The sequence below is a fragment of the Sturnira hondurensis genome, unplaced genomic scaffold (genome assembly GCF_014824575.4).
Source record: "Sturnira hondurensis isolate 20B ecotype Veracruz unplaced genomic scaffold, ASM1482457v3 Scaffold0005329, whole genome shotgun sequence".
Lineage (NCBI taxonomy): Eukaryota > Metazoa > Chordata > Mammalia > Chiroptera > Phyllostomidae > Sturnira > Sturnira hondurensis.
Genome location: NW_028077960.1, coordinates 1,717,427 through 1,737,665, shown reverse-complemented (window position 1 = coordinate 1,737,665; position 20,239 = coordinate 1,717,427). Strand labels below are relative to the sequence as shown.

At 41.4% G+C, this 20,239-nt stretch overlaps 1 protein-coding gene across 2 annotated transcripts in view; it reads right to left on the bottom strand.

The window, feature by feature from the left end:
* Nucleotides 1–300: 300 nt before the first annotated feature.
* Nucleotides 301–20,239, bottom strand: part of PTPN9 (protein tyrosine phosphatase non-receptor type 9) — a 90,085-nt gene continuing 70,146 nt past the window's right edge. The window contains exons 8-13 of one of the 2 annotated variants that reach the window (XM_037046986.1): nucleotides 17,733–17,826; nucleotides 13,021–13,087; nucleotides 4,804–4,882; nucleotides 3,508–3,658; nucleotides 2,884–3,091; nucleotides 301–2,135 (exon numbers count right to left, since the gene is read on the bottom strand). In XM_037046986.1, the coding sequence (XP_036902881.1) occupies nucleotides 1,921–2,135; nucleotides 2,884–3,091; nucleotides 3,508–3,658; nucleotides 4,804–4,882; nucleotides 13,021–13,087; nucleotides 17,733–17,826 (814 nt within the window). In that variant the 3' untranslated portion in view covers nucleotides 301–1,920. The remainder of the gene's footprint in view (nucleotides 2,136–2,883; nucleotides 3,092–3,507; nucleotides 3,659–4,803; nucleotides 4,883–13,020; nucleotides 13,088–17,732; nucleotides 17,827–20,239) is intronic. The other variant, XM_037046987.1, reaches the window with a different exon arrangement.

Here is a 20,239-nt window from a genome sequence, read left to right as displayed (position 1 = left end):
AAAATAGCCCAATTTCTCAAGAACCAGTCCCATTCTGTCATTTATCTGCAAATGGTGACATGGAAATTGTGGGCCTTCTAGGCTGAGGGTGCTGGGTAACCCTTCACCTCAGGAGTTCCATCCTAGCAGGTGAAGGGGACCAATTGTAGAGTCTTTCAAACCTGAAAGACTCAGATACTAAACACCTGGGTCCTTCCCTGCCTCCCCACCCCTCCCAGACCAGCTCTTAAGACTCCCTCCTCACCTTCCCAGCCCCACACTGCTACTAAATTGATGAAGCTAAAAGGGTTTGATCACGTCAGTATATTTATATGTAAATACAAAACTATTGGTGTAAGATATTGAATATGAACATTTACAATTATTTTCTGAATCTGACTCAGTCGATTGACATTAAATACAAAATGAAAAGATTGCAAAAATAAGAACATATACATTCAAGAGCTTATTACAGTATAAAATTATTGAGGTCTGATCAGTTGCCAACCTCATCTGTGACAGGGGAAGGTTTAGGGGTTCCTGGAATTTTCTTGGGAACGTAGAGCACTGGGGACTCAATTCTATACCTGGCACATCAGGCTGGAACAGGTTGCGTAGAAGGGGAGTGGGGATATAGAAATGGCAGGGCACTGCCTCCCCCAGCCAGGAGTTCGAACTTTTTATTGACACGGAATCCGTCCAGCTTGAGCTCCAGGGCCTGTCAGGTTACTAGGCAGGAAAAGATGGGCGTCTGAGTAGATAGGGCCAAGCTGCATAAGGAAAGGAACCTTTCAGAGAAAAGAAAAAGGGGCCCCAAGCTAATTCTCCCAGGGAATGATTCTCATAGTAGTTTCTTTTCTCATACTTGGGCTCTTTCTTTCCTTTTAAGGCATTGTGCCAATTGCTCTTGCCTCTGGCTGCTCAGTGAATTCATCTCTACTCCAAGGCTCCAATCCCCAAGGGACAGGAAGAGGAAAGAGAGGGTCTGAAATCACAGTGGAGGTCTATTACCAAAATCAGCAAAGTAAACAGAGAAAAATCATTAGGTATGGGCAGTCCACGCTGAATTAAACCAGCGTCACCACAAACCAGTATTCTTGGCTCCAACAGATAGCATCCTGGAGAGAGTCATGACGTAAGCACAAAAGCCTGTAGCAGGAACATAGAAAGTGGATATGCCTGTGTCCTCTTCCACCATTCTGTCATTTGACAACTGGAGACATAATCTCCAAACCCAGCTAGTCCAGAATAAACAGTAGGGTACAAGAAGCCACAACACCTGAAGTGCAACACGGAGCCCCAGGAAATTCTACAAAGGAGTAACTCTGTGTATATGTATTTATAGAATATGACCATATTATCACATACAATAATATATTATATACACACATACATATGGACCCATACACATAAGTGCACACACACACACGCACACACACAGAATAACAGAAAAGACTGGAATACACACTCTAGGAATAAACGTGCTTGGCACTCGGGATGTTCTCTAGAATATATAACTTGGTCAAGCTTTCTAGGAAGGAAGGTGGATGCCCACCAAACCTCCCCATCAAATCCTAGCAAAGGGAAGGGGTGGAAAAGAGACCTCCAGGAGAGGGCACTGGGTAAGAGGGTAGGGAGTTTCCTTTCCCACTTACCTTGCTTGGAGCCCCTGGCAAAAATTAATAGCCACAATTTGGTTATAATAAGGCACAGTTCAATGGCAGTTGCTAGGACTTAAGAACACACTGTTGCTGGCCCTTTCTAATAAGTTTTACCACATCTATCTCGCCAAAGGGAAAGGCTGCTTTGCGTGCACCGGGAGACATAAGAAAGAGGTTGGTCCATGGCTTCAGTGTAACTGATGGCAACCTACAGGCTCAGCAGTGTCCAGGATAGTTTAAGGAAGAAGGCTGGCCTGCAGGTAGGAGGCTCATGGGACAGTTACTGACGCTCCATGGCCAGGAGGTTGTGGCTGGATGGCACCAGGCCCTCCCTTTCTGCAAACTCCAGGACTGCCTTGTAGCAAAAGTAGTACTGCTCAGGGGTCTGGATGCTGAAGGCCCTCTGGGTCCTCATGCGGGATACTGTCTGGAACACATTAAGGGTACCAAGCTCCTCCAGCTGTGCCAGGCAGATGTCCAGTGAGCAGAAGGTACCTGAAGAGAGAAAGGAAATAGTCATATCTAGCCTGTCTCTCCTCTCCCTGCCCCTCTACCAAATAACCAAGCAGGACTGGATGACTGCATTTAAAGGCAAGGGGCCTCAGGCCTGAAAGGATTCGGGGTGGGGGGGGCACAGTGTTGGAGGCCAGAGAAATGAGAACGCCTCTTGTCACATATTAGGAAATACAAAGAACAGGTGGGAAAGTGAAATCCCAGACAGAACAATAACACTTTGACACCTGGGCCCTAATTTTCAGACTCTACAATTTCTCCCCAGAGATCTGATGCAAACCTACTCTTCTTGACCTTCTCTCACAGGGATCTCTGATGAGAAATGCCAGCAGTCCCTGCAATGTACATCCCCTTAAGGATAAAGTTGCTAAGTGGATGCAGAATGGAGAATACAGAACAAAATGAAGATCTCTCCAAGGAGACGGATGGGAAGGAAGCAACAGCCCAGCCGAGCTCTCTGGACACCCAGGTGACAGTGATGGGGTCAGAATATGATCATGCCAATGGGATGTATACAGCATCAGTCCCAGAGGACTTGGCTTGTGAAGTGTATATTCTGAACGCACAGTTAGCACTAGGGTTACCAAAAGGACACTTAGGAAGAATTTTTCATGGCAATTCAGGACCAATGGATCAAATTCTCTCAATCTGGCAATAAAGAGCTTGGTTATTCCTCCACCTTCCTTACTGCCTCCAGAGGCTCTGAGAGCTGCATCAGGTGCATTATTACCTGTCCTGCCAATGCCTGCACTACAATGGACCACAATGGGTGGCTCAGGGCACTGCCCTTTGGAGTCTCCTCCCATGCTGCTGACGGCCAGCCTCTGCTGGCTCCTGACTGCTCTTAAGAAGTCAATGAGGGAAGCTGCTGAGGAGGGGACACCATAATCTGGCCAGCTCAGGAACTGAAAGTGAGTCACCTGGCGTTTCTGCCGCTCCTTGGATAGAAAAAGAAGCAAAAATTAGTGAGGTCAACTTGTTTCCCCTACCTTTGGCTTTTCCAGCTCCCAATGCCCTGGGGTCCCTACCACCAAGATTCCTGCCTACCACCCTCAACTTTCTCCACAGCTGCTTCTCTACAAACCCAAAGGAAAGGTTTAATGTCTGGAAGGGGCAGAATTCCTATTTGTGGGACCCAGAGTTTTTCTAAGTTTCATTCCTAAATAATGCCCCTGTTGGGTTAAGACAATGTAATTACATTGGTTCTGAACTGAGTATCCTCATCTTATGCCCAGAAAAATGGAAGTAACTTATAAGCTCCCTGGAATCCTGCCTATTCCTTTTAGAGACTTTGTTTACATTTAAAGCTCTCCCTTACCTTCAAAAAAGTGAGAAAATAGAAACCCGGATTTACCTCTGTGTTATGAATTTCTAGCGTTGTTTTCTTATAATGGCTCATGTTCTCCACGCCTAGATTGGTCACTGTGAGGAAGCCAAATCGGATCCGAGAGTCTTTTTCTAAAGGCCAGTATTGACCACACTTCCTCCTGCCGCCTTCCTCAAAGCTGAAGACACACAGAGCAAGGTAAACCCTCCATCCTTCCTCTGCACAGCACTAAGCACGCCCTCCTCAGGACCCGCTGTGCTCCTAGCAGCAGCATCATCTCTTGAACTGCTGCTAACTTACACTCTTGCCTTTTGGCGGAAAAGGAAGAAAACCTTCATTCTAAATGGATGTAACAGTGCAAGTCTCTGCATGTACTCCTTTAGAAGATGTTTATTGGTACATACCCTATCATTTTGCCCCTTTCCTGATACCTCTTGGCACTCCACACATATCTGGGATAAATACTGAGTGGACAAAGAAAGACAGTAGAGAAAATATGGTGGGCCAGATTGAACTCTCTGCCTTGTATCTCAGCCACTGTTCATTCTCTTCCCCAATGAGGGCCCTTGGGTGGTAGAGGAGTAAGAAAGGCACAGCTCCCAGGATACCACCAGGAGGTTTGAATAAAGGCCTGAAGTCCACCTCACTGCAATTCAGTGGCTCCAAAGCACGCTGAGATGGTATTTCTTCCATGACCTTCTCTCCAAATCAAAGGTGGTTGTAACAGTGCCATGAAAAAGAAAAATATGCTAACACTCTAATTAATTTTTTTGTTCTCATCTGAAATAGGTTATAATTATCATAATGGTAATGGTAATACTAATGAAATAGTAATTCCTGAGGTTTTGGCAGGTATGTATATCAAAATTTTAAAAATATTATTTTCATCAAGAGCTTCCTGCCTAAAGAAGCAGAAAATGGTAAAAGTACCAGGGAAAGGGAGAACAATGGGGAACTGGTAATTCGAAGCCAGGAAGACAGCTGCTCTTTGGAAGAAGCGTGGACCATATTAAAAGTGAACTTCCCCATGTCTCCCAATATTTCCTTTAGTGGATAAGGGCCTCAGAATAGGCTGTAAGTGGCACCGGGCCACCAGAGCCATGGAATAAAGCTTTCAGAAGTTAGATCTATCAATTTCCACCACACCTTGTGTTATCTTTGGGTCAACTGAAAAAAAAAAAAAAAACAACCGACATCATCTCTAACTCATGGCCCTGGCTTTTCTAATCCTCACTATTTCTAAGAGCTAAATTCCTCTTTGAATCACCCATACTCGGTATTAGGGGAGGGGCAGAGAGGTGGGAAGAAAAAGGATGAACTCACCGAGTGGTCATCACAATCACCAAGACTTTTTGCTCCCATACCATGAGCCAGAAATCACGATAGGTATTCTCCAAAGGTCCTGGAAAAGACAAAGTATATGACTCTGTGAAGCACTTCTTCTTCCTCCTTGGCTCTTCCGTGCTTTGGTTAACTCCAAACCACAGATACCAGCTCCCTGCTCCTCTCGCTATATCCTGCTATTTCCTTTAACCACCAGCACCAGCACTGTGTACAGCATGGGAACATGTTAAATATCACATCTCCATGTTAACAAGGACCTCAGGTACAGTGTGGGAATCACTGTGACAGACCCTCTCAGGGCCTTAATACCAGGATTTCAGCTATTATCCTATCTATACTGACAGTGTCAACTATGTACATTTCTCTAGCTGTTTTCACCTCATCTAAGCTAAGCCTTATAAGCACCCAGTAGCCTACTGAATTGTCCCCTACTGTGTCCCATCATCAACTCAAACCCAACATATTTTCAGCCCCCTCCTTCAAACCTAGCTTTCTCTCTCCACTTTCCCATCTCTGTGAACAGTACTGGCCTTCTTCAATCACTTGGTCTTCTTCTTTTTTAAAAAAGATTTTTAAAATTTATTATTTTTAGAGAGAGGGGAAGGGAGGAAGAAAGAAAGAGAGGGAGAGAAACACTGATCAGTTGCCTCTTGCACACCCCCAACTGGGGACCTGGCTGGTAACCCAGGCATGTGCCCTTGACTGGGAATTGAACTGTGACCTTTCAGTTTGTAGGCCAGCACTTAATCCACTAAGCCACACCAACCAGGGCCAAGAATTCAGTCTTAAAAAATTGGAGTCAACTATAACTTCTCTATTTTCTTTTTTTTTTTAAGATTTTATTTATTTTTAGAGAGGGGAAGGAAGATACAGAGGGAGAGAAACATCAATGAGTGGTTGTCTCTTGAGTGCCCCCTACTGGGGACCTGGTCCACAACCCAGGCATGTGCCCTGACTGGGAATCAAACCAGAAACCCTTTGGTTCGCAGGCCTGTGCTCAATCCACTAAGCCACACCAGCCAGGGCCATATTTTCTTTATCTACTAAGTCCTAAAGATTTGCCTTTGAGTTGTTTGTGGTTTTTATCCTTTTGTCCCCTTCCTGATCTCCCTGCTCAACTTCACTGCTGTGAGAACCAACCACATCATCTTTGTCTGAGTTATTGTATTCTTATCTTGGCTTACTTTTCTTTCTTTTTTAAAAAAGACTTTATTTCTTTACTTTTAGTGAGAGGGGAAGGGAGGGAGAAAGAAAGGGAGAGAAACATCAATGTGCGGTTGCCTCTTGTGCACCCCTACTGGGGACCTGGCCTGCAACCCAGGGATGTGTCCTGACTGGGAATCGAACTGGTGACCCTTTGGTTTGTAGGCTGGCACTCAACTCACTAAGCCACACCAGCCAGGGCTTGGTTTACTTTTCTGAACAGGACTCTCCCTTCCAATCTATTCTGCATACCCCTGCCAGTTTAATCCTTCTAAACAACTGTTTCATCACAATATAGATACATCATGCTTACTTCTGCTTCTATCCTTTGCTCAAGCCATCTCTCTCACCTCCAGTGCTATTCATTTTCTACTCATTTTCAAGTGCTGCCTCTTCCCTGAAACTTTCTCTGACCACCATGGAGGGTTTCCTCTCTGTAGGGTTTCCTCTCCTCTTAGATTTTGATGGCACAGCTGGATCAAAACAGCTTAACCATATAATGTATGTGATCTTTTTTTTTTTAAGATTTTATTTATTTATCTTTAGAGGGGAAGGGAAGGAGAGAGGGAGAGAAACATCAATGTATGGTTGCCTTTCGTGTGTCCCCTGCTGGGAGTTGGCCTGCAACCCAGGCATGTGCCCTGACTGGGAATCGAACTGCGATTGTCTGAGTCGCAGGCCCGCGCTCAATCAATGTATGTGATCTTATATCAGTCATTTTACTTTGTGAGAATTAATCGCATCTCAGCAAACGTGGTGCTGACTGCAAGTGCCATGGTGTCACATTCTTCTTCTATGTTAGAACCTGCACAAGATGGGCACTCAGCAATAACTCTGAAGATATTTGTGGGATCTGAAGATACTTGATACGACAATTCCCTTTCAATCAAGGGAGTAACTACTCAGGATAACTCCTTGTGCTTTCCCAGTGCTTTTTCCTCCTCTGGTTGCAGGGAAGCAGGGAAGTAACAAGAGGTGATTTTTGTCCTGGAAGTTTGCTAGTTTCACTACTATTTTTGCTAAAGCCTTTTTAGCAAGCACTAACATTTTATGATACTAGAATTTCCTCTTGTGCAGAAGCAGACCCTTCCAAAAGCGTGTGAGGTCTTGAAACCAAGTTAAATGCCTAATGAAAGATGATTAAATTATCGTATACCCCAAACTTAAACAGTATGTAAGGTGATAGGTATTATAAGATCTGTATATTTTGCTCTGGAAAGATGTGCACAAGATACCATCAAGTGAAAAAGCAGATAATGTATAGAAAGAGCCCATTTTGCTATATATTTTAGATGCCTGTACCTATTTATATGAATAGAAAAAGGTTTAGGAGATGCTGCAAAATGTTTTTTTTTAAATATATTTTATTGATTATACCATTACAGTTGTTCTATTCTCCCCCTTCATTCCCCTCCACCCGCACCCTCCCTCCCTCACCATTCTCCCCCCTCTTAGTTTATAACCACGTGTCTCAAGTTCTTTGGATTCTATATTTCCCCCACTATTCTCACCCTCCCCACTACCTATTTTCTACCTACCATCTATGCTATTTTCTGTGCCTTCTCCCCCCTTCTCCTCCTCCCACTCCCCTGTTTCTAACCCTCCATGTGTTCTTCATTTCTATGGTTCCACTCCTGATCTAGCTGTCCTCTTGGTTTGCTTTTGTTTTAGGTGTGGTTGTTAATAACTGTGTGTTTGCTGTCCTTTCACTGTTCATATTTTTCATCTTCTTTTTCTTATATAAGTCCCTTTAGCATTTCATATAATAAGGGCTTGGTGATGATGAACTCCTTGAACTTGACCTTATCTGAGAAGCACTTTATCTGTCCTTCCATTCTAAATGAAAGTTTTGCTGGATAAAGCAATCTTGGCTGTAGGTCTTTGGATTTCATGACTTGGAATACTTCTTTCCAGCCCCTTCTTGCCTGTAAGGTCTCTTTTGAGAAATCCGCTGACAGTCTGATGGGTACTCCTTTGTAGGTGACTGTCCCCTTATCCCTTGCTGCTTCTAGGATTCTCTCCTTCATTTTGGTCTTGGCTAATGTAATTATGATGTGCCTTGGTGTGTTCCTTCTTGGGTCCAACTTCTTTGGCACTCTCTGAGCTTCCTGGATTTCCTGGAAGTCTATTTCCTTTGCCAGACTGGGGAAGTTCTCCTTTATTATTTGTTCAAATACGTTTTCCACTCGTGGCTGTTTCTTTCCCCCTTCTGGTACCCCTATAATTCAGATGTTGGAACGTTTCAAGATGTCCTGGAGGTTCTTAAGCCTCTCCTCATTTTTTTGAATTCTCATTTCTTCCTTCCTTTCTGGTGGGATGTTTTGTTCTTCCTTCTGGTCCATTCCATTGATTTGAGTCCCAGTTTCCTTTCCATCACTATTGGTTTCCTGTGCATCTCCCTTCATTTCAATTAGTTTAGCCTTCATAAGTTCCTCTAATTTGTGACTTTGTTCCTCTAATTTGTGACTATAATCTACCAGTTCTGTGAGCATAATGATAAATAGTGTCCTGAATTGTGCTTCTGAGAGGCTGGCAATTTCTTGGTCGCTTAGAGTTATTGGCTCTGGGACTTTGAGTTCTTCTCGCGCCATCTTTCGGGTTGTTCGTGCCTGTTCCATAGCAGGATCAGAGCCCGTCCCGTTGAACGGTTAGATGTAGTCGGACTTCCGTATAATTCAATTTTCTGTCCTTTGGTTGTGTCTTTGTTTCTCCAAATCTTTGTTGTATTCAAACTTGGTTGTGGGAGAAGGCACAGTGTTTCCACCTATGCCTCCATCTTGGCGGAAGTCAGGAAGGTGCAAAATGTTAACATTATCGCTGTGTCTCAGGGTTATGAGTGATTTTCATCTTCATTTAATGGATATGCATTACTGTAATATGCATTAAAAAATACCAGCCCTAGCTGGTTGGTGTAGCTCAGTGGATTGAGCATGGGCCTGCGAACCACACAACTATGGTTCGATTCCCAGTCAGGGCACATGCCTGGGTTGCAGGCCACTTCCTGGCAGGGGATGAACAAGAAGCAACCATACACTGGTATTTCTCTCCTTCTCTCCTTCCCTTCCCCTCTAAAGATAAATAAATTTAAAAAAGAATAAAAAATACCCTTGCCCCATCTCTGGACCCCGGTTTATCCACACCCCACTGCTCTGCACCACAGCATCTCTCAGATACTTAACTTTCCACATTCAAACCACTGACAAATTGGTGTTGCCTATCAGAGCACCTGATAACCCAGATACCACTCAAACTCAGGCCAGGCAGAGCAGGTCATAATTCCCTCAAAGGCATAAGAGATTTGGGAAAAAAAGAGTCCCCAGATAAGACTCTTTTAACAATATACTTTTCTGAATACGGAAAATCACCAGTTTGTGCTGACATGGGTAAAATAATCCACTGACTTGCCTTGCCAGGATTTTTGACCCAAACAAACATACTTTCAAATCCTGGCTTACTAGCCACTTACTAGCTGTGTGATACAAGATCACCTAAGCTTTTTGGGCTTCGGTTTGTTCATAGATTAATAAAATAAAACTTCCTTCAAGAGTCTCTATAATAATTAGAGGTTATATATCTGATACATATTCTTAATAGATAGGATATTATTATTATTATAAATAACATGATGATTAAGAATCAGAATACGACAAATATAGTCAAGAAGGTTTGCCAGATAAATCAAACTAGCTTTCTCAACATCACAGGGCCCGTATCTTCTGGTGTTAACATGTTCTAAAGGTGATCAGTGTTTGACTCAAGAAGCCCTGTGTCCTATATTCCTGGAGGAGTTTCTTCTGGACAGAGGCTACAGTGCCAGCCTAAAGGACCCAACCCTTGAACAATTAACCAACACTAAGCAGTGCCCTTGCCTTCTAAACCTGGAGTAAGAAGCATTCTAAGGCCCCCCTAAAGCCAACCCTTACTCCCTATAAGCCCAGCCACATCAAACCATCCTCCTCAGCAAAGGCCCTACTCCCTCAAGCAGATCACATCATATCCTACACCTGCCAAAAATCTTTCCTGACAGTTCTCTTGTTTCTTCTTAGGGTCTTGAAAGAACACCCTTTGGAGGGAGTTGTCCCTCTTAGGGGAAAAAAATAAACCTGTGACCATAAGACCAATTAACAATGTACCAAGAATCCAAAGGCCTTTTTCCCTTTTATTTCCCTCAACTTTTATTTTGAAAAAAAAAAAAAAAGAATCCAACAAAAAGCTGAAATACTACTATAGTATATTCATACATTCTTTAGTTCCAAAGCTATCAATTTTTGCTATCATTTTGCAATGTTTGCTTATCTCTATAGATTAGTCCCCCTGTATTTGTAGGGGATATGTTTTAAGACCCCCGCTGAATGCCTAAAACCAGTACCAAACCCTATATTTATATGCTATGTTTTTTCCAATATATGATACATAATTTATAAATTAGGCACAGTAAGAATTTAACAATAACTGATAAAATAGAATAATTTAAATAATATACTGTAATAAAAGTTATGTGAATGTGGTCTGTCTGAAAATACCTTATTGTATTCTTTTTTTTTAAAGATTTTATTTATTTATTTATCTTTAGAGGAGAAGGAGAGGGAGAGAAACATCAATGTATGGTTGCCTTTCGTGTGTCCCCTGCTGGGAGTTGGCCTGCAGGGAACCAGCCTGCAACCCAGGCATGTGCCCTGACTGGGAATTGAACTGCAATTCTCTGGTTCTCAGGCCCGCACTCAATCCACTGAGCTACACCAGCCAGGGCTGAAAATACCTTATTGTATTCTATTCACCCTTTTCTTGTGATGATGTGAGAAGGTACAGGGCCTGTGTGATGAGATGACGTGAGGTGAAAGACGTAGGCATTGTGACAGAGCATCAGGCTACTGTAAGGGCGACTTGCGCATAAGCACTGTGTTTCTGTGACAGTCAATCTGATAACTGAGGTGGCTACTAAGTGACTAACAGGCAGGTAGCTTCAACACAGATTCACTGCACAAAGGTTGATTTCACATCCCAGGTGGGACAGAGAGGGACAGGGCTAGATTTCATCACACTACTCAGAATGGCATGCGATTTAAAACTTGTGAATTGTTTATTTCTGGAACTTCCCATTTAATATTTTTGAAACACAGTAGACCATTGATAACTGAAAACCGCAGATAAGGGGACATTGCTGCATACATACACATGTATTTTTTTTTAGTGCATTATTAAAAGTAAGTTTCAATTATTTGAAAAAATATGATAAAGAATAAGGAAAAACAGCCCTGGCTGGTATAGCTCAGTGGATTGAGCATGGGCCTGTGAAGCAAAGGGTCACCGGTTCGATTCCCAGTCAGGGCATATGCCTGGGTTGCAGGCCAGGTCCCCAGTAGGGGACACATGAGAGGCAACCACACACTGATGTTTCTCTCCCACTCTTTCCCCTTCCCTTCCTGCTCTCTAAAAATAAATAAAAATAAATAAAATATTTTTTTAAAAAAAGTAAGGAAAAACAGAAAAATTTAAAAAATTTAATTCTAACTACCAGAAAGAGAAATTTTACTTTTGGTCAAAGAAATAAAAAAATAAATTTCAACGTGCTCTCCCTCTCGGGAGCACACCAGCACCTTTCCCTCCCTGGTCTTCCCCTAGATGCGTTACCTTTGCCATTCCCTCTCCTAGGCTCCAAGGGCCCTTTCTTCTGCCTCTGTAACTTGTTTCCTCAGCCTTTGCAGCCTAGCTGGCTCACTTCTACTACCTCTGTAACTTTCTTAATACACTTCCTCTTATAATTTGAAAAAAAAAGTATCAGACATTATGATACTTTACTCATAAATGCTCAAACACATATTTAGAACAAAGACGATCTCCTACAGAACAATACCATTATTTCACTTAAACAATTAAACATGGGTATAATAATATTATCTAACACATAGTCTCCAATTGTCCCAATAGTTTGTCCTTAACAATTTAATCCTCCAAACACAGGTTTCAATCATGGATCACACATTACTGTTGGTTATCATGTCTCTTTGGTCTCCTTTAATCTAGAACAGTTCTCTGACCTTTTTTAATTTTGTAATGGCATTAAAGTTATAGAGTTTAAGCAAGTTTTTTTATTCTATGTCCCAGAATCTGGATTTGATTGGTTTGTTTCTCATAATTAGATTCAGACTTAAAAATTGGCAACATATAACATAGGTTATATGGTACAGTTCTCAATGTTTCATGGCAGGAGGCATATTAATATGTTCATCCATTAATGATGATCGTAAGTGATCTTTGACCACTCACTTGGTTAAGGAAGTATCCACTGTATCTTTTGCCAGCCATGTTCTGCAATGGTCGAAAGGCCTTAAGCTCATATGGATCAAAGCATTTGGTGCCTGTTATGTCCTCCTGTGTTGTGATTTCTTCCCACCCTTTTAGAAGATGATCCAATATTCTCCTTGAGATGGCAGAGGCCAGGGCAGGAGTACTGAGCCCACAGCAACATTTATAAAAACTCCATACGAAATCCTCCTGGAGCCCAATACTTCACTGTCGAATGGAGCACAGACTTTCCATGTCAGAAGACTGATGAGGTGCCTTGTGATGGTACAGAGATCAGCAAAGCCTCTGAGGACAGCAACACCCACTCACAGATTAGACACAACTTCTGAGGAGTCCCACTGCCACGCCTGGCCTCCTACTGGCCATAAGAACACCTCACTAGCTGATGAGTTCTGATGTTCAGTCCCTTTGGGTTGGCAATAAAAGACACAGTGGGACTTGTGTTAGTGTTTTGTGTTCAAATCTCCAGTTTATCTCTATTCAGTGAGTTTCCAGGCATATCTTATATGAAACTCTATGCTTCTCAACGGCCTTCCTCAATAACCCCTAATCTTTATGACAGACCAAGATATAGTGGCCACAACATCACATTAAGTAACCATTTTCTTTAAAAACTATGCTGTCCTCTGGTATAAGAATCACACGTAGATGACTCAAAACCAACTTGTGAGGGGCGGACGAACTTACCTTGTGTACCAATATAAGCATTCTTCTGCTTGTAGCCATCCATGAAACTGGCATTGATGTAGTCTGTCTAATGACAAAAAGGAAACATCATTGCAGCTGTGAGGAATATACCATCTGGGTGGGAAAAGGATGTACTAGTAGGTAAATAAAACCCAGGGTATGGATAGTCTCTTCTTGTTGGGGGGGAAAAAAAAGAAGCAAAAGGGCCAACTCAAAACCTCACTTCCATAAATGTTGCTGGAACAACCGGATATCCACATGCAGAAAAAAATCAAACAAAAAAATCAAGATGACTCTTTCCTCATACCATACACAAAAACTATCATATTTTGCCATGTATAATAAGCACTTTCTTGCCCAAATTTTTGAGGGAAAAATAAGGATGCACATTATATATGGGTAGTACTAATTTCATATTTATATAAATGTTTTAAATTATTTTTATGCTTATGTGTTAAAGTGTAATACTGGAAAGCAATAGCGATATTTGTATGTAAAATACTACCCTGGAATATAATAATAGGTTTTGTTTCTAAATAAAAATAAATTTAATTTAATTTAAAAGTTAAAACAAAAGAATTTTTCCTGAAAGTTTTGGCCAAAAATGTGGGTGCGCGTTATATACAGCAAAATACGATAACTCAAAATGGATCGTGGGTGCAATGTAAAAGCTAAAACTAAAAAGTTCTTAGAAGAATATACAGGATTAAATCCTTTTGACATTAATTAAATCTTTTTGACACTGAGTTAGGCACGGCCTTCTTAGATATGATACCAAAGCACAAGCAATGACAGAAAAAAACAGATCAATGCAACTACACTGAAATTGAAAACTTTTCTACTTCAAACGATAGCATCAAGAAAGTGGAAAAAAAAAACCCAACCCCACAGAATACATGTATTTGATAATGGATTTGTTTCTAGACTATATAAAGAAATCTCACAATTCAATAGTAAAAACACAACCTATTTTAAAATAATCATTTCTCCAAAGAAGATGTACAAATGGTCAACAAGCACATGAAAGATGTTTAACATCATTAGCCACCAAAGAAATTCAGGTTAAAACCACAGTGAGACACTGTTTCACACCCATTAGGATGACTACAGGTAAGAGAGAGATAACAGTTTGGCAAACATGTGGAGAAACTTTGAAACCCTTATTCATTGCTGGCAGGAATGTAAAACGGTACAGTCACTGTGGAAGAGCCTGATGGGACCTCAGACTGTTATACACAGTCATCAAATGACACAGGGCTTCTACTTGGGAAAATGAAGTTTTTCAGGTGATAAAAATTTTCTAAAGATGATTGTGGTGATGAATGCACAACTCTGCAAAAGCATTAAAGAAACAATTGAATTACACACTTTAAATGAGTAAATTGTATGGTATGTCAATTATATATCAATAAAGCTATTATTTACAAAAAAGGGAATCCAATAAGACTCGCAGGACTACAGCTCAAGAACCAAAAGGGAGGCAAGCCCAGGAAACTCAGCAGGACTCCCCATCAATGCTGCTAACACATGAGGGCAAACTGTGAGTTATGAAGGAAGGAAGCTATACCTCATATCTAGGACCATCAACATCATGGGCCACCTAGCCAGTCTCCATTACTATCTGAATATTCAATGACTAACAGCTTTACAATTCCAGGAGTAAATCTGATGAAAAATTCACTAATAAATCGGAATCCTCCATTTATTATGGAAATAAAACCTCTGCCAATATTTACAGTAATGAGAAGGATTATAACTCAAGTGATGATCTTCAGACTTCTGGCCAAGATAGAGGTGTAGGTAGACACACTGTGCCTCCTTGCACAACCAAAAGATGAACAACAAATTTAAAAACAAAAAAATAACCAGAACTGCCAGAAAACCGAACTGTATGGAAGTCCAACAACCAAGGAGTTAAAGAAGAAACATCATCCAGACTGGTAGGAGGGGCGGAGATGAACAGCTGGGGCAGAGAGGACTCACAGCTGGAGGATGGGGCTGGCGAGGCAGCTGGAGGAAAGGGCAGTTCCACATTTACATTCAGGTAAACTGGGAGGAACAAATGGGCAGAACGACAGACTGCACAACTCAGGGTGCCAGAGCAGAGAAAAAAAAGCCTCGAAACCTCTGACTGTAAAAACCTGTGGGGTTTGCAGCAGCAGGAGAAACTCCCAGCCTCATAGGAGAGTTCACTGGAGAGACCCACAGGGTTCTAGAACATACATAAACCCACTCACCCAGGAATCAGCACCAGCAGGGTCCAATTTGCTTGTATGAAGTGGGTAAGTGACTGAAAGCCAGCCAAGAGCCAAGCAAGTGCCATTGTTCCCTCTCTGATCTCTCCCCCACTGACAGCACCATAATGCAGTGACCTGAGTTGCCCCTCCCTGGAGAATACCTAACGATCCTCCCCTTACAATGTAACAGGTGCACTGAGACAGAGAAATATGGTCCAAATGAAGGAACAGATCAAATCTCCAAAAATAGAACTAAGCAATGAAAAGACAGCCAACCTATCAGATGCACAGTTCAAAGCACTGGTAATCAGGATGCTCACAGAAATGGTTGAGTATGGTTGCAAAATAGAGGAAAAAGTGAAGGCTATGCCAAGTGAAAGGAAGGAAAATGTAAAGGGAACCAACAGTGATGAGAAGGAAACTGGGACTCAAATCAACAACATGGACCAGAAGGAAGAAATAAACACTCAACCAGAACAGAATGAAGAAAGAAGAATTCAAAAAAATTAGGAGAGTCTTAGGAACCTCCGGGACAATTTTAAATGTTCCAACATCCAAATCATAGTGGTGCCAGACGGAGAAGAGGAAGAGGAAGCAATTGAGAACTTATTTGAACAAATAATGAAGTAGAACTTCCCTGATGTGGGAAAGGAAACAGACTTCCAGCAAGTCTAGGAACCTCAGACAATCCCAAAGAAGTTGGACCCAAGGAAGCACACGCCAAGGCACATCATAATTACATTATCCAAGATTAAAGATAAGGACAGAATCTGCAAAGCAACAAGAGAAAAGGAGACAGTTACCTACAAAGGAGTTCCTGTAAGACCCTCAGCTGATTTCTCAAAAGAAACCTTGCAGGCAAGAAGGGGCTGGAAAGAAGTATTTGAATGAAGTCATGAAAGGCAAGGACCTACATCCAAGATTACTCTATACAGCAAAGTTTTCATTTAGAATGGAAGGGCAGATAAAATGCTTCCTAGATAAAGTCAAGGAAGTTCATCATCACAAAGCCCTTATATGAAATGTTAAAGGGACCTACCTAAGAAAAAGATGATAAAAAATATGAACAGTAAAATGACAATAAACTCACAACTATCAATAATTGAACCTAAAAAAACAAAAACAAATTAAGCAAACAACTAGAACAGGAACAGAATCACAGAAATGGAGATCACATGGAATATTATCAGTGAAGAGGAGGAGGGAGGAAAAGTGGCAGGAAAGGTACAGGAATAAGAAGCACAATTGGTAGGTACAAAATAGACAGGGGGAGGTTAAGAACAGTATAGAGCCCTGACTGCTGTGGCTTAGTGGATTGAGCACTGGCCTGTGAACCAAAGGATCACTTATTCGCTTCCCAATCAGGGCACATGTCCAGGTTGGGTCTGTGGTTGGGAGTGCATGAGAGGCAACCACACATTGATGTTTCCCTCCTTCTCTTTCTCCCTCCCTTCCTCTCTGTCTAAAATAAATAAATAAAATCTTTAACAACAAAAAAGAATAGTATAGGAAATGGAGAAGCCAGAGAACTTATATGTACTACCCATTAACTAAGGGGGGGAAATACTGGAAGGAGAGGGAGGTATAGGATTGAGGGGCATAAAGGGGAGAAAAACGAATGGGACAACTGTAATAGCATAATTGACAAAATATACTTACCAAAAAAAAAAGCCCTCACTGGAATGGCTCAATGGATTGTGAACCTAAAGGTTACCAGTTTGATTCCCAGTTAGGGTACATGCCTGGGTTTTGGGGCATGTGAGAGGCAACCGAATGATGTATATCTCGCACATCACTGTTTCTCTCCCTGTATTTTTCCCTTCCTTCCTCTTTCTAAAATATGAGTAAATAAAATCTTAAAAAAGAAAGTAGATACAACTGATGACACGAACACTGATGTTAAATGTCTAATAATAACATTTTCTCTAAATATCTCTACTCATATATTACATGTGATTTTTAATATGCACAGATATGACCAAATTAATATTTTACACAGTGAAATCATCTGACCATTTCATCCCTATCCCTAGATATTTATTTATACACCAGCTGTCCAAAACTGTTTTCAAATCTTCTAAACTGAAAAATCAGAGGTATTTATCATTGGAGCTGCCTTGTACTGATTGATGCATATACACTCACCAATACGATGAATGATGTGACCATGACCACACAACTAAGGAGTGAAAGGAGAAATAATCGAACATATTCGGGCACCTGCAACATACCAGACCTTGTGCTATCAGCATTTGCCTAAAGCATTTTATTTAATTTCCACTTAATGCTACCAGATGGGCATATAGGAACTTGCCCGTGGTAACAATAGACTAGTTCGTAGCAACATTACAACTCAAATATTGTCTCTCTAGCTTAGAATCCATGTTCTTTCAACTACAGCATTAGTAAGCTACACTTCGTAAGCGTCTTAAACTTCCCTCAGTGCTCCTGAGAAGGTGGCATTTATCAGTCTACCTGAGTGTGGCCACTTCGTTTTATCAGCTTCACTCTTGTTTGGTCCAGGCAGGGTACATCCCCATAGCGGTTCTTCTCTAGGTTTCCAGGAGACCTGAAGAAAATGAAACAAACAATTCAAATAAGAAGAAAGAAAAAGTGGGGGCAGTGTATATGTGTCATGTACAAAGACTGGTAGTGCAAGGTGGGTGTCACTTACTGTCAGGGGTGGTTACACAGAGCTCTTCATTAACCAGTCTGGGTAATTCCATATCATTCAATATTTTTAATGATAAGCATGTATTACTATGGAAATATTTCCATTCAAAAAAGGAAGAGATAAATAGAGGTATAGCACCAACAAAATTTAGCAGCAAATAAAATTTTCTACTACTGCCCTGGCTGGTGTAGCTCAGGTTACTGAGTGCCGGCCTGTAGGGTTGCTGGTTTGGTTCCCAGTTGGGGCACATGCCTGAGTTGCAGGCTAAGTAGGGGGCATGCGAGAGGCAACTGATAGATGTATCTCTTGCACGTTGATGTTTCTCTCCGTCTCTCTCTCCTTTCCCCTCTCTCTAAAATAAATACAATTTTTAGAAAGTAAAATAAAATTTTCTACTACTCATTTCCCAAAAGGTTTTCAAAATAAATCACTTAATTTCCAGCTTAACATAGTAGGTTGAAACATGCCTGATGCCACTCCATCCAGCTGCCTCATTCACATCTTAGAGAATGAACTGATCAGTATAAACCCAAAAGGAGACCAGCCGAATTAAACCCATTTGGGCAGAGAAAATCAAAAGGATTCTGGCTGACATGGCCAATTACAGAAAGTTGGATCCACAGAAATATCTACAGCGAGGCAAAATGACTCACCCCTAGAAAGCCCATACCTGGCCGGCAAGGCGAGGCAGAGGGCTAAAACAGAGGAACAGATAAAAATCTGAAGGACAGGCAGTGAGAATGCCCTGTCCCATTCTTCCTGTCCTACACTGTCTTAAATTCCTATCCAGGCTTGGACCCTACCAGGCAAAGAGTGGAGGAAGTGAAGAGCCCTACATAAAAGAACTCTGTCATTTGGAGTATATCAACACAAGCTAGCTGGTCATTTCGATTTGAAGCTCACTCATGCTAACAGTGCTTCCAAGTGCATTTAGGACCCTACTCCTAAGTGTGAACAACCAAGGATTTCCAGATAATTTAGGAAAGCACGTAACACAAAGGAGACCAATTCAAATACTTGGTTGGGGGAGAGGGGACACACAAAAGAGTTAATCAAGGCTGTGATTAAAAGACTTTAATTAATAACCTTGAAGAGAAAAAGATATGGCATACATGAAATAAGACTAGGAATGCTATATGCCCTGGCTGGCGTAGCTCAGTGGATTGAGCGCAGCTCTGTGAACCACACGATCGCGATTCGATTCCAAGTCAGGGCACATGCCTGGGTTGCAGGCCAGTTCCCAGTAGGGGACTCATGAGAGGCAACCATACATTGATACTTCTCTCCTTCCCTTCCCCTCTAAAGATAAATAAATTTTTAAAAATCTTTAAAAAAAAGACTAGGGATGCTATAAAAAAGGAACAGAGAAGAAAGGCTCTTAGAAATTAAAAATGATATCCAAAATAAGAATTTTAATATAAAAAACTAAAGAGAAAGTTGAGGAAATTTCCCAGAGTACAGAACAAAAAGTCAAACTGAAGAAAAAAATATGGAAAGTAAGAGAATCATTCTAGACAGGACTTGGCAAACTTTGGACTGGCTACCTGCTTTTATAAAAAAAGTTTTATTGGAACACAGCCGAGCCCACCAGCTGAGCACTATCAGTGTGACTATTATAATAGCAGAGTTAAGTGCTTCCAACAAAGACTGTAAAGGCCCATAAGCCTAAGTATTTACCATCGTACCCTTAGGGGGAAAAGTTTGTCAATCCCTGCTCCAGGAAAGAAATTCAACCAGACTGATAGGGCCATCCCAGAAAGAATTGACATAATACAAGGAAAGAAGAAATGAAAATAAAAGTTATAGAATCCTAGACCTAAAGAACGCAATCCTTCAGAGTAAAAGGACCTATCAAGTGCCTAACAAAATGAATGAAAAAGAAAGGACCCACGCCAAGGCACAGCATTGTAACGTTTTTATTTTCTTTAATTTTTAAAGATTATGTTGATATATTTTTAGAGAGAGTGGAGGGGAGGGAGAAAGAGAGGGAGAGAAACATCAGGGTGGTTGCCTCTCATGCACCCGCTATTGGGGATCTGGCCTGCAACCCAGGCATGTCCTGACTGGGAATCAAACTGGTCAATCCACTGAGCCACACCAACCAGGGCTCATTGTAATACTGTAAACAACTAAGCATAGGAAAAAATAGGATAGAACTATAAAAGACTAAAAGCCAATAAAAATGTAAGACCACTAACTCCAGAACAAAAAAATGGATTAATAAGATTTAATATGTTTGATCATGTCATAGAAACCCATTTACCTCTGTAGTTAAAAAAAAAAAATCACAGTCATAGTCATGTAAACA